The 15,358-nt window shown below is 46.4% G+C and overlaps 1 protein-coding gene across 5 annotated transcripts in view; it reads left to right on the forward strand.

Annotated features, from left to right (window-relative positions):
- The window catches only part of SDK1 (sidekick cell adhesion molecule 1), a 1,136,389-nt gene that overhangs the window by 1,113,066 nt on the left and 7,965 nt on the right, over positions 1–15,358 (forward strand). For all 5 annotated transcript variants that reach the window (XM_049902716.1, XM_049902719.1, XM_049902717.1 and 2 more), the window contains 2 exons: positions 2,983–3,103; positions 3,275–3,404. In XM_049902716.1, coding sequence (XP_049758673.1) covers positions 2,983–3,103; positions 3,275–3,404 — 251 coding nt within the window. The remainder of the gene's footprint in view (positions 1–2,982; positions 3,104–3,274; positions 3,405–15,358) is intronic.

Raw genomic sequence — 15,358 nt, forward strand, 5'->3', positions numbered from 1 at the left:
GTAAAGCCAGCCATAGAAGGGCACAGCCCATATGATTCCATTAATGTGAAGATCTAAACAACCAAAGCTAATGGGTGTTTACACAAGATAGAATAGGTGTTGCCTCTTGATGCCAAACCAAAAAAACAAACCTGTTGCCATTGAGTCAATTCTGACTCATAGTGACCTAATAAGACAGAGTAGAACTGCGCCATAGGGTTTCCAAGGAGGGGCTGGTGGATTCAAACTGCTGACCTTTTGGTTAGCAGCCGAATGCTTAACCACTGTGCCACCAGGGCACCTGCCTCTTGGTGGAGAGATACAAACTGGGAAAGTACATGAGGAATCTATGCGATGCTGGAAATGTCCTGTGTCTTGACGGCAGCTACACAGGTATACACGTAACAAAAAGAAGTTAAGTTCTCCACTTAAGATTAGTATACTTTATATATTTATTATATTAGCCTCAATTAAAAAAAACAAGCAAACAAAAACCTCATAATTACCAGTTAGACCACTTCTTTGCATATCCAAAATATAACCAGTCCTGAGACAGTGGCCTATGTTCAGGCCACGTAGCCTTTACCCACGCTGTAACTGAGTCCGAGAATGTGGTGGGCCATGGGGATCACCACGCCAGGTAAAGAGGACCTCTCTGAGCCCAGCTTTATCACTGGAGCTTGCCGTCTGCTTGTCTTTCCTTCTTAGACAGATGGACCCCTGATGAGGGATGCTTACAGAGAGAGACCACAGCCATGTTAGCCCCTGGTCCAGGAGTTGGCCCAAGCAGATTGGCCAACACAGCCATCGGGAGTCATCTGTCATCCTGCTGAATGGGTTAATGAAACAAGGCACATTTGCTTGTGTAATGTGAAGCACTTCACCCCTCCAAGAAAAGACTTATCTTTTCTGTATAAACTCACTTTTAACAAGTGTCTGTAAATCAGATTTTATTCCTGCGGGATTTAAAATGTATGACTGGCACAGCAGCTAGCTGAATTAACACTGTTACAGAACCCTATGTCTAGTGTGTAGACGCTTTCCTTCGCCCTCTTGAAAGCAGACTTGGAGAGACGGATGCGACCTGCAGCTTCTCCACTCAGGCTCACTCTGAAGTATTCATTTAGCATCATAGTTGAAGCCTAGACAAAAAAAAAAAAATGTCTACCAGAATGTCTACTTTGCTGCCTAGGAGACCAGCAGGACTTGAGCCTTTGGTGTCATGGTGCCATTCTAAGCCCTTTCTCCTTGTCCTTCCCATCCTACCGCTCTGGTTTGTGTTCCTCGCTGACATTGTTTTCACCTCCTCACCTGCCTCCACCCTAATTTCCTGCTCACTCTGTTCTATTTGCTTTTTCTTTGGCACACAAATGGAGCATTAAGGGATGTCAGAGGGGTACAAGACCCCAGGAGAGAGGGCCCCTCGGGATTTGGAGTTGTCAATGCATTTAACGAGTGTTTATCAAGCCCCTAGTTTGTGCTTAGGCCCCAGCCTAGAGGCCAGGGGTACAGCGGGAAGCATAACAGAAAAAGCCCACGCCTTCCAGAACTGAGAGTCCAGGAGGGGAGGGTGGGAGGTAGACAATAAGACACACGCAGATAGGTTTCTATAAAAACACGTCGGGCGGTATGGCAGCTGAACAACAGTGCAGGCAGAGACTGTGGGATGCTGGGGGGTCAGGGAGTTAGGAAGAGGGGACCTTGCTCTGTAGGGTGGTCAGGATGTTCTCCCTGGCATGGTGACACTGGAGCTGTGATCTGGAGAGAGCAAGCTCTGTGGACCCCGGGGGAGGGACATTCCAAGCAGAGGCACAGCCAGGAGGGAGGAGCCTGCTCAGATGTTAAAGGAGCAGTAAGGCCATGCTGTCTGGGGTTGGCGAGGCAAATGATGGAAGATAGTGTCAGATACATGACATCAGAGTGAAGATGGCATCTGAGAGAAGGTGACATCAGAGAGAAGATGACGCCAGAGAACAGATGGTGTCAGTTGGATAGTGTCGGATAGATGGTGTCAGATAAATGGTATCGGATAGATGTCAGAGAGTAGATGACATCAGATAGATGGTGTCAAATAGATGATGTTGGATAGATGGTGTCGGGTAGCAAATAACATCGGATAGATGATGTCAGATAGGTGGCATCAGATAGCAAATGACATCGGATAAAAGATGTGAGATAAATGATGTCAAATAAATGATGTCAGGTAATGTCAGAGAAGGTAACATCAGAGAGCAGATAACATCACATAGATGCTATTGGATAGATAATCTCAGATAGAAAATAATATCAGCTAGATAACATCAGATAGATGACGTCAGATAGCACATGGCATTGGATAGGTGATATCAGGTAGCCGATGATGTCAGATAGATGGCACCGGCTAGATGATGTCAGGTAGCAGATGATGTCAGATAGAAGGCATCAGATAGAAGGTCACGTCAGATGATGTCAGATGGATGGGGGCAGGTCAAACCAGGAGGAACATATGGACAATTATAGGACATTGACTTTTGTGCTCAATGCAATGGAAAAGCCATTGGAAAATGTTATATGTAGTTTGCTCATAACTTTATTTTTATCCAGTTGAGTTGCTAAAATATTTTAGAGTATTTTGATCTGTCATGATAACTTTGCTTTGCACTTAATGTTTTATTATATAGTTATCAATATTTTTATTTTGTAATTTATTAAATACTTAATTTCCCCGATGTTTGAACATGTTATGCATTCTGAGTCCTTTTTCATAAAGTACCAGCAAGAACACCAGCGTTTGGGTATTAGGCAAAATAAATGCCACCGTGGTGATGCAGGCCTTTTGTTCCAGTATCACAGCCGCCCTGTGGCTCTTCTCCCAGTTCAGCTCTCCCTACAGCACAAGCTGAGCCAGGCCAGGACTTTGCGTGTAGCAGGACACAGCGACCAGCCGGGGGGAGGGGGGGAGGGGATCAGTGTGCATTTCAATAAAACATCTGCACTTGCGTTCTCGTTCTCACTCGGGATTAGGTAAGAGCATCTCCAATATGGAGGAGTCCGTGACCCTGGACAATGGGGGATTTGCCGCCCTGGAGCTCAACAGTCGCCACCTCAATGTCAAGAGCACCTTCTCCAAGAAGAACGGGACCAGGTAGGGCTGCAGCAGCTACACCCGGTGAACTGTGTCTGCCTGGGGGCCTGAGCCACCGGGGCTAGAGTGCTGGCTGAGGACATACCCCACCCCACCCACCGCCCACCAAATCCCACTGGAATTCCAGCTGTCCTGACTCAGGGTAACTGCTGCACTGTGCCCCCTCCCTAGATCCCCTCCTCGGCCCAGCCCGGGCGGGCTGCACTACTCAGATGAGGACATCTGCAGCAAGTACAACGGGGCTGTGCTGACCGAGAGCGTGAACCTCAAGGAGAAGTCGGTGGACGTGTCCGAGTCCGAGGTGAGTGGCCACAGCCTGCTTCTGGGATGTGACCTCCAAGCCTGTCTTGGGGAGCAGCCCCTGCTGTCTCCAGGGGCCACATGACCTGTCTTATTGGAGTCTCTAAGCAGCCACATGGGGTTAGACAGAGTTACTGAAAAAGGGCCCCACGTTACAGAGGAGGAAAGCAAAAGAAGGGCCAGGTATGAACCCATAGTGCCCTCCAGGCCCCTTAGCTCCCCCACACAGCTGCTCCAACACTGAATCACAGGGACAGATCCAGCCGTGACCACCCGCTTCTTAAACACTGAGGACACAGAGGGAGAATGCAGGACCAGTAGCTGCTGAGTGAGCCCCGACTCCTGGGGACCCCTGTGCGTCCCAGAAGAACTGTGTTCCATAGAGTTTTCAGTGGCTAATTTTTCAGAAGTAGATCGTAGGCCTTTCTTCCAACTTGCCTCTAAGTGGATTCAAACCTCCACCCATTTGGTTAGCAGCCAGGCGTGTCCACCGTTTGCAGCACCCAGGGTCTCCAGCACTGTTTCTAGAAACAAAGCAGAAAATCAGACCAGTTGCTGCTAAATCGATTCCAACTCATGGAGACCCCATTTGTTAGAAAACTGTGCTCCACAGGGTTTTCAAAGGCTTGATTTTTCAGACGTAGATTGCCAGGCCTTTCTTCCAAGGCACCTCTGGATAGACTCAAACCTCCAACCTTTAGGTTAGCAGCTGAGCACATTAACCATTTGCACTACCCAGGGACTCTGAGAAATGCACTAACCCATTGCTGTCCAGTTGATTCTAATTAATAATAACCCAATAGGATGGAGTAGAACTGCCCCATAGGGCTTCCAAGGCTATAGTCTTTATGGGAGCAGATCACCAGGTCTTTTCTCTCACAGAGTGGCTGGCAAGTTCAAAGCACCAAACTTTCGATTAGCAGCTGAGTGCTTACCATTGCGCCACCAGCGTTCCTTAAGAAAAGCACTAGGCTGGCGTTACTAGGGGTGGCCACCCCAGAGCGGTGCATGGTTTGAATGAGTGGCACACGGACACTGCATCTGTGAGAGGGACGCATTCACATGCTTTAGGTAGCCCCGGGGGTCACTACGAGAGGCCAGTCCTGACAGAGGAGGCCAGCCAGGCTCAGCAGAGGTCAGCAACTTGCCAAGGTGGGCTTCTGGCCCGAAAGCCCACACTCTTCCCTATTTGCTTTCGTGGATACACCCAGTGTTCTCTGGAAGTTACCATAAAACGTGGGGGTCTTTGGGCCCAGTTAGAGTGGTGGTGGGACTGATCCTGCAGGAGGGATAGAACCTGGGAGCCCTCCCCCGCAGGCCCCAGGGCCTGTGCTTCCCCTCTACTTGGCCTCATCATTCCTGCCAGTGGAGCCTTCTGTACTCGCTGCCCTGCATCCCCGTTCCTGTTACTTCTGGAGGAAGGGGATTTATGTGCAGCCACCCCGGGTAGGTGACCAGGGCCAGGCTGAGCCCAACCGGACTTGTCCCATCCTCCCTGAGCAGTTGGACCAGGGAGCTCAGGCCTCGAGAGTACACAGCCACAGCCATGACCAGGCCCCAGGGGCTGCACTTGTGTGCACAGCATGGTGGGAGCATGTGTGCAGAGGTAATCAAAGGTATGGCAGGTGGGGCCTGTGCCCTGAGTGACACTTGGCGGGGGGGAGGGGAGCAGTTTCTGCTGGCCCTCACAGTTTCCACCGCCAGCTCTGAGAGATCATTCAGCAATTTAAAACTAATCGCCATAGGTGCTATTTTCCTTAGATACACTGCTGCGAGCCCCCTACCCCCCCACCCATGTCGGGGCATTCTGCAGTCCTGGAACATGGCTTATTGAAGGCCTTCAGTGCTGGGAGCAGGCACGAGCGGACAAGACAACATTTGTCCACAGGAGCCAGGGACGCAGCCTCCAGAGAGCTCAGAGAGTGGTCACCGTGCACACCCCTGGGAAGTTCCCTTTTCCCAAGAGCATGGTCTCAAGTCCCTCACATTTATGAGCAAAAGCCAAAGCAGCAATTAGAGGCGTGGTCCCCAGTCAGCTCTAAGCTTCCTTATTTCAGACACACCAAGTGTCTTAGTTATCTAGTGCTGCTATAACAGAAATACCATAAGTGGATGGCTTTAACAAAAGGAAATTTATTCTCTCCCAATCTAGGAGGCTGGAGGTCTGAATTCAGGGTGCCAGCTCCAGGGCAAGGCTTTCTCTCCCTGTCAGCTCTGGGGAAAGGTTCTTGTCATCAGTCTTCCCCTGGTCAAGGAGCTTCTCAGCACAGGGACCCCGGGTCCAAAGGACGCATGCTCTCGGTTCTTCTTACTTGGTGGTAATGAGGTCCCCCTGTCTCTCTGCTCCCTTCTCTCTTTTTTATCTCAAAAGAGATGGATTTAAGACACAACCTAATCTTGTAGATTAAGTCCTGCCTCATTAACATCGCGGAGGTAGGATTTACAACACAAGGGAAAATCACATCACATGACAAAATGGTGAACAATTACACAATACTGGGAATCATGGCCTTGCTAAGTTGATACATATTTTTGGGGGGACACAATTCAATTCATGATACCAAGAGTTCAGGGGGACAAAAATCACCAACCTATTTCTTTGGACACTGGCTCACCCCACCTCTTGGCTTTCATACTCTAAATCAATATTTAATCTGGGATAAGTCTCATCTTCATTTTGACCTTAATCCAGGCCTTATTGAGCCCTGAGGCTCGGTGGAACAGCTTCCTTCAAGTTGTGGTTTGCGGACCAGCTCCGTAGGAGTGGGACAGTGGCCGAGCGCTGAGGTTCATGCTTGCCACATTCTGTTTGCCAAGGACTTCGGGCTCACGTCCCGTGGCGCAGCCTGGACTGAGCTAACATGGGCAGCCCTGCAGAAGTTGGGCAGGTACATGGGCCTAAAACTGAGGGGTTGTCAAGTGAAGTCCTGCAAAATGGATCTGCCTTTTTGTGACAAGGAAGCAGTGGTCTTCTCGTTTAAGCTGCTTGTACCGAGAGCCAGGTGTTGAGAAGGCTCATGACTGCTTTTGAGCAGGGACACCCTGTGCCAGCAGTTAGGGGCAAATCCTCAACGGCACCTGGCCAGTGCCTGTCTTTTGCTCCTGTGTCTGTGCTTTTAGGTTATAGGCATCATGGGTAGTATTTACTGCTTTGAGCATTAGCTCTGCATATGTGGCTATTAACAGTTCCTTGCATGTTGGGAAGGAGCCCTGGTGGCACAGTGCTGCTAATCAAAAGGTCGGTGGTTTGAACCCATCAGCCGCTCCACAGGAAAAAGACGTGGCAGTCGGTTTCCGTAAAGATTACAGCCCAAGAATCCCTAGGGAGCAGCTCTGCTTTGTCCTACAGGGTCGCTATAAGTCAGAATTGACTGGATGACGATGGGGTTATTTTGTTATTCTGTTTGTACGTTGGGTACAAACAGTCGCTATGTTGTACTGAGCACTTACCAAGGGCCAGACATGATACCAGGCACTTGTGGACATCCCCTTCTTTAACTCTCCCATCAGCCCTGTGGGGAGGAATGATTGTTAGAACACAAAGGCTAAGGTCACCCAGCAAGCAGTTAGGGGAGAGGGATGCAAACCCTGATCTCCACACCACTGTCTCCTCCAGCCCAACTCTGTGGTTGGTGGTCATGATCCTAGAGCACTCAGAATTGAATTCATGAATTCCAAACTATTTGTTCTGGAAAGCATTCTCAAAATCGGTCCGTGGAAATCAGCCAGCCTTTTTCTCCTCTCGCACTTGTGGGTGTTTGAAGATTCAAATTCAGCAGATATTTATGGAGGATTATTAAATGTGCCCAGGCACTGAGCTAGGTACACACACACACATGCGTACACGCACACACACACATAAGGTATTTTCTAACTTCCTTTGTGATTTCTTCTTTGATATATTGGCTATTTAGGAGTGTTGAGTTTTCTGTTCTTTTTTTTTTTTTTTCCCCAAGCTTCTTTCTGTTTTGGTTTCCAATTTTATTCCATTGTGGTCAGACAACGTACTAACCTCCTTTTTTCTTTCTTTCTTTCCTTTTTTTTTTTTTTTTTACCATCTCTGGTTCTCCTCATTTCTTCTTGTGGTTTCAAGTTACCATATGGTGTCATTTACTTACTCCATAACAGCTTTGTTGCCACCACCTCCTTTGTGCTGATCTATGCTGTAGACGAACAATACATTTATATACATATCATTTTATGCTATTGATTTTTAAATCAGATAAGTATAGAAAGGAAAAGAAATATGCAACTATACTGCCTTTTATAATTACCTATATAATTACCTTTGTTGGTGCTCTTTGTTTTTTCATGTGGATCCAATTACTGTTTGATGTAACTTGTTTTCTGCTTGGCAATCTCCTTTAGTGTTTCTTGTAAAGTGAGTAAGCTAGCAACAATTTTTTTTTCTACTTTTGTTTTTCTGAGAATGTCTTTATTTCACCTTCCTTTTTCAAAAGAGTTGTGTTGGATATAAGATTGTTGGTTGACAGTTTTATTTTAGTACTTTGGATATGTTACCCCAATGCCTTCTGTCCTCCATGTTTCTGATTAGAAGTAAACTTTTATGATTACTGGTGTTCCTTTGTATGGGATGAGTCATTTTTCTGTTGCTGGTGTCAAGATTTTCTTTTTGTGTTTGCTTTTCTGTATTTCGACTATGATATATCTGGGTGTGGATCTCTTTGCATTTATCTTATTTTGACTTGGTTGAGCCTGTTCAGTGTATAGATTAATGCTTTTCATCATATTTGGGAGGTTGTAAGTCACTATTAAGTCCAGTTTTTTTTCTGCCTCTTTCTCTCTTTTCCTTCTGGTATTCCCATTACACATATGTTGCTGAACTTTTTGCTCTACCATATTTCTTAGAGGTTGTGCTTATTTTTCTTTATTCTTTTTTTTTCCTCTCACTTGTTCAGATTGTACGATCTTAATTGATATATCTTCAAGTTCACTGATTCTTCTTCTGGTTCCAATCTACTGTTGAGCCCCTTTAGTGAATTTTTCATTTCAGTTGTATTTTTTAACTCCAAAACTTCCATTTTTTTTTTTTTTCTATCTCTTTATTTATACTCTCTTCTTGGAGTGACATTGTCATCATACTTTCCTTTAATTCTTTAAGTATAATCATAACAGCTGTTTTTGATGCCTTTTTTTTTTTTTGCTTAGTCCAACATTTGGGCACACTCAAAGGCATCCTGCTCCCCTCCCCCAAGTAGATCATACTTCCCTGTTTATTTTGCATATCTCTCATAACATTTTGTTTAAAACAAGTCATTTGAGACAATATATTGTAGAAACTCTGGGTACTGATATGTACCCTTCCCCCACCCTGAGGCTTGTTATTTTTTACTCGTTTGTTTAGTGATTTGGCTGAACTAGTGAAACGAAGTCTATTTCCCCCGCAGTGTGCAATCTCTGATGTTGCTCCTCAGACAACACAGCCTTGGGCATGCCTACCATCTCCCAACCACCTGGGATGGCTGTTGCTTTACCTGGGCTTTCTTCTGGACTGTCTCTTTTTATGATCTCCCATTAAGACTATAGTGGTCTGCCACTATTGGTATTACACCCAGCTGTTAGCCTCCACTTTTGCTAGCTGTATTGTTTAATTTTAATTATTGTCTGATGCTTTGAGACACAAATTGCTCCACAATGTGATCCAGTTAAAGCTCAGCCCTTTTGCAGAGGCAGGGTGTTGTCAGTCTTTGAGGCTTGCTCTGACCGCAGGAGGGTTCTCAGCTGTTTCTCAGCTGTCTCTTTTCCCTAGTTCTCTCTGTTAAGCTTCTAGCTGGTCTATTGCTTCACTTGTTGCTATCATAGAACTGCCACCTTCTTTCAATTTCTCAGCCTTAAGATCTCCATTAGGAGTCACTGAGTGATTCAAATGGTTAAGCACTGGATTACTAATTAAAAGGTTCATGGTTCAAACTCACCCCGAGGTACCTCTGAAGACAGCCTTGGTGATCTCTTCCAAAAGGTCATAGCCTTGAAGAGCCTATGGTGGAGATCTACTCTGCACACATGGTCTTGCCATGAGTGGGAATCCTCCATGGCAACTAATAACAACAGCAAAATCTCCATTGTTTTTAAAAATGTCCTTGAGCGTGAACATCCTCATGATCTGTTCCAAATAAAGTCTGTCCCGTAAGGCAGAGCTGTGGCCCTTTCTGTTTTTATGGACTGCCTCACTCCTTGGAAGAACCTCTGTGCTACTGCCACAGAGCTGGGGGTGGGCACAGCAGCTGTCTTCTCCTGAAGTGACACACCTGCTATATAACCAGGGCACTGGTTAGAGATGGTAGCCTCTGGTCTTCTGGGCTAGCCCCTTCTGGTGTACAGCCTCAGCCCTACAAGCCAGCTGGGAGAGGGGCAATCGGGGTCCACTATTCTTGGCCCGCCACACCTAGTTTACCCTTCCATCCTACAGGTAGAGGCTGGGTGGGGAAAAGGAACCATAGTTTCTTGATCATGCCTGCCTAGAACAGAGCTTCTGCAACATGGATCTGGGGGAGGGGGAGGGGAGGATAAGAGATGCTGACAGCCTCCCCTGACCCCAGTTTGGGAGCTGAAAAGAGAGGGAACCCTGTCTATTTGGCCACACCTGACCAGAGGAGAGCTTCTGTCACAGTGAGCTGGGGAGTGTGAGGATGGAAACAGGTCATGGTTCAAATGCCGTAGACTCTTGCTGCTCTTACTGAGATTTAATAGATTTTCCTGAATAAATGTCTCTCCAGTTGCTATATGCCCTTCGGACCATTTCCAGAGACTTTAAATGGCTGTTTATAAAATAATTTTCACCAGCTGAATCATTGTACCACCGGGGAGAGGGTCCCCTGAGTGCCTCACAGTTCCATTCTGGAAGCATCTTTTGCATCCATGAATGATGACTTTGACATTCAGAGGGGACCGGTATGAAATGTGGGTTAAGTTCTGACGTTCATTTCCTAATGTAGCCTGAACTTCTGGCCTGGCTCTTTAACCTCAAATCTATAGAAACAGAATCAAGTTACAGAACTATAGATAAGGGCCTTAGAGATAAGCCGAGGTCACAGAGTGCACACTAGTGTTGCTGAACAGTAGAATAAAACCAAAGGCTGCAATGCTCGTTTTCATATAAGACTATGTAATAAATGATTGAATTTAGTTGGAGATGTAAGATGTGTATCTTCCCTACTGGAATCAGTTTATGGATTTAAATACATCGTAAACGAGTAGCTAGAGAATAAAGGGGAATTCGCCTTGTTTGCCCTGGGTTCAGGTTAATGATTTGACACAATGTAGATGCAGCAGTGAGGAAAGTAAGGCCATCTGTCTTAGTTATCTAGTGCAGCTATAACAGATATACCACACAGGGGTGACTTTAACCAACAGAAATTTATTTTCTCACAGTTTAAGAGGCTAGACGTCAAATTCATGGCACCAGCTCTAGGGTAAGGCTCTCTCTCTTTGAGCTCTGGGGGAAGGTCCTTGTCTCTTTTCAGCTTCTATTCCTAGGTTCCTTATGCATCGTGTGGCATGGATCTTCCCTTCAGTGTTTGCTCCTTTGCTTGCTTGCTTGCTTAATACCTGCTCTTTTATTTCTCAAAAGGGATTGACTTAAGGCACACCCTACACTAATACTGCCTCACTGACATAACAAAGAAAACCCATTCCCAAGTGGGATTATAACCACAGGTATTTAAAAAAAAAAAAAAAAGATGTCATATAGTCAATTCTGACTCAAAGGGACCCTATAGGACAGAGTAGAACTGCCCCGTAGGGTTCTTAAGGGGCAGCTGGTGGATTCAAAATGCCAACCTTTTGGTTATCAGTCAAGCTATTAATTACTGCCCAACTTGGGCTCCTACCACTGGTATAGGGGTTAGGATTTGCAGTACATTTTTGCGGGGTACACAATTCAATCCACAGCACCATCTATGACTGGGAAGCTCCTCCTGGCCTCCTTCTGGTCCCCTCTCTTGTCTGGAGCCCCGGGGAGATGGGCTAGAAATTGCAGGAGTTAGAATATAGAAGGGTTCTTTTGAGAAAATAACATTTCACTAATAGTGACTCCACCCTTCTCTCATTGGGGTATTTTTAACCATTTCCAGAAGGCTTGTTAAATTGAAAATTCTGAGAGTCCCAGACACACAGAGCCTGCCTGGTGGAGGCCGCTCTGAATGATTCTGAGTCACGTGGCACAGGCTGGGGCCCTTTATGTCCCTCTGGTTAGAAATAAGAGGCTCCATCGCTGCTTTTTCACATGGCTGCTTATGAATTACATGATTACCGCTATTGAAACCACATTTTAAAAAATGGTTTTCCAAATCCAATCAAACAGTTTTAAAAATCTTCCTGGTTTTACCTGACTCAGACCAGCCCCTTTGTACCTAATTAATTCCCTAATAATAGCTACATCTTTCATCTTGCCAATATAAAACCAAGCACATTGAGATTATCTCCATTAGCTGCATGCCAGGCATCTGTGCACCTTTACAAACTCTCCAAGTCCACCCGGTACCTTGTCCAGTTACAGGGTGTCCTTTCACAGTTTCCTGGGAAACCAGCACCCACTTCATCCACAGAGGAAACTTTAAAATAAAAATGAAACAAAATGGAGCCTGCAGTATTTCCTTTTTGTCAATAACTCTAACTCACTAAAATATATCCCCATTACAGAACAATAATGTCACATAAAAAATAAACAGAGCAAGGGGCAGAGGAAGAATGGCATTTTAACACCGTGCAATATAGGGGCTGAGCAGGTGCCAAAAGGTGCAGCTTTAGCTCCAGCTCTGCCTGGCACTTCTTTGTCATATGACCCTGGGTGGGTTCTCATTTTTCTGTCCTATACGAAAAGCAAGAAGCAAAAATACCCCCTCTTGGTCTCTTGTCTCTGCTTCTTTCTGCATGATGGCTGTATTCTCACAAACGGGCTTTCAGAGCCTCTTGCCTGGATGTATGGCCCTGGCGGCTCCAGGCTCACAAACTCCCAGCTTCCTCCTCATACACAAACTTGTCTCTTCCAACTGCAGGGTGAAAAGTCCCAGGAGAGATTCCAGTTGGCTCAGCTTCAGTCACATGCCCACCCATTAGCCAACTGCAGTTTTCTGAGGGCAGAGCTATTCAAATCACCTGACAGGGAAGGATTGTTTATTTTCAAAGAGGGGTATAGCTCAGACATGAACACTGGTGTGTCACCGTGAGCTAGACAACCCCTCCTAATTTGTGTCTCTTGCCAGGACCCTTTCTTAAACCAAAAAAACCAAACCAGTTACTGTCTAGTCAGCTCCGACTCATGATGGTCTGATGTGTGTCAGAGTAGAACTGTGCTTCTGTGGTTTTCGATAGAGATTTTTTTGCAAGTAGATGACCAGGTCTTTCTTCCAAGGCACCTCTGAGTGGATTTGAGCCTCCAGCCTTTCAGTTAGCAGCCAAGCATTTGTACCACCCAGGGATCTGTCATAGGCCCCTCTCTTGATACTATAGAACTTTTAGATCTTTGACTGAGAAAATACATAATGATATAGAGCTACTTAGAAGTCTTGGGTGAAATTGTGTTTTATTAATCACATAGACACACACTCACATATAGGACATAGACACGTTCATTCCCTAAGTAGCACTGGGAATACTCCATACTCTTAGACACACAAGTTCCTATCATAACTCAGAGGTCCCTTCCAGACGGCCCCTAGGTCCCACCTGCCACTATGAACACTGAGTCTTTATAACCTGAACAGCTACAGAAGGAGGAAGGGGTGGGCCAGGGGACAAAGAGAATGGAGAAATGCAAGAAGCTGCCACCAATTGGGTGCCTGCCAGACTTAGTGAAAAGGAATTGAGAGCACAAATTACCACTGAAGTTGACAATCTCTCGACCACTCCTGGAGACTTCATATAAACCCACCCCTAGAAGCAGCCTTCCTCTGCCTTTTATAAGTGGTTGAAGGTGTCCCCAGTGTGTTACTCCCAGCTGCAATAGAGTTGACTCCGACTCATGGCAGCCCTGTGTGTGTCAACGGAGAAGCGTGCTCCATAGGGTTTTCAAAGGCTGTGAGGTTTCAACAGCTGTGATCTTTTGAAACGTGCCTCTGGGTGGACTTGAACCGCCAACCTTTTGGTTAGCAGCTGAGCACTTAGCCATTTCCACCACTCAGGAACTCCAGCAAGGCTTTATTTCTTCCACCTTTGGCTGGGACATCAGTGCTGGGCCTGGCCACATCTGATCCCCAGCCAGCATCACCCTGAGAAGGCAACTTCACTTCCAAGACCTCAGTTTCTTCAGACACAGTATGAGAGGGTTGAGTCTAGTTGCTATTTCTCACATTTTTCCATCAGAATATCCCTTCTGGTTAAGGAGCCCTGGTGGCACAACAGTTAACTGCTCAGTTACTAACCAAATGTTTGGCAGTTCACGGCTCCAAGGGAAAAAGACCTGACAACCTGCTCCCATAAAGGTTACAGCTTCAAAAACCCTATAGGGCAGTTCTACTGTGTCACATGGGGTCTCCATGAGTCAGAGTCGACTCAGTGGCACCCAACAACAATATCAGGTCATGGTAAGCCAGGTGAACTGGGAGGACCCTGGGGCACCTGAAGACGCAGTCTGACAAGAGTGAACATCTTGAGTCTTATCTTTGATCTTCAGATGATAATAAACCCTGTGCCCAGTGCATGAATCCTGGGACTAAATCACAGCAGTCCACTTCTGCGTGTTCTGGGACTTTCTCATGAGAAGTGATGCCTTCAGTGTATCTCAACATGTGTTCATTTTCCCTAAGCCTCAGGAAATTTAGGACCAAATCCAGTGTCTGAAGAAGCAGGGGCTCGTGGCAGAGATTCCTTCAGCTTCTTTTGGCTGATCTTTGTTCTCTTTGCTTCCTGTCTTAGTCTGCACTGAGCTGTCCCTTGTAAGCCACTTCAAGGCCTCTAGAAAACAGATGAAGAAGAAATCTTAAACAACAGCCCCAAATACAGTCCATGATCTTTTATCTGAAACCCTTGAGGCCAGACAGACCCAAGAATTGGGTGTTTTTCAGGTTTTGGAATATATCACGTAGGATGTAACACCTGCAGCTGGGCTGGGCAGCACTCCATAATCAAACACACAAATATTTCTGCAGCAAAATATGCCAATATTCACACCAAGAGGACTAAAAAATGCCTGGGAATGGCCTCCATAAGGTCAGTTCAGGGTTAGCTGCTGAATTGGTGTCCTGAGGCTATCTAAAAAACCCCATATACTGGGCGCCTTGTAACAATAGAAAGTTATTGTCTCACAGTTCTGGAGGCTGGAGTCTGAATGCAGGGTGTCGGCAGGGTCTGGCTCTCTGGAATATCCTTTCTTGCCTCTCCCAGCTTCTGGTAGCCCCTGGCATTCCTTGGCTTGTAGAAGCAGCATAACTCCATCTCTGCCTCCATCTTCACGTGGTGTCTTCCCTCTGTCTGTCTGTCTCTCTGTCCTCTTTTTATAAGAACACAAGTCACATAGGATTAGGGCCCACCCTACTCCAGTATGGCCTCCCGTTAACCTAACAAATCACATCTTCGAAGACCCTATTTCCAAACGAGGTCACATTCACAGTTACTGGGGGTGAAACCAAAACCAAATCCATTGCCGTCGAGTCAATTCCAGTTCATAGCGACCCCGTGGGAGGGAGTAGAACCGCCCCACAGAGTTTCCAAGGAGTGCCTGGGGGATCTGAACTGCTAACTTTGCGGTTAGCAGCCGTAGCACTTAACCACTGCACCACCAGGTTTTCTTACTGGGGGTTAGGAACTGTAAAAATGGCGTGGGAGTGGTGTCTGACCTCCTTGTCTAACTTCACAGGGGGGAGAAGAATCAAGATCAGTTGCCCAAGGCTGACTTCTATAAGGCAGAGGTCAGACATGCCTCCTTGTCTCTGCCATCTTAACCAATTCTGACACCAACCGTCCCTCCCACGGCACTCTCTACTTCTGTGCTGGGTT

This window comes from Elephas maximus, chromosome 12, assembly GCF_024166365.1.
Source record: "Elephas maximus indicus isolate mEleMax1 chromosome 12, mEleMax1 primary haplotype, whole genome shotgun sequence".
NCBI classification, from domain to species: domain Eukaryota; kingdom Metazoa; phylum Chordata; class Mammalia; order Proboscidea; family Elephantidae; genus Elephas; species Elephas maximus.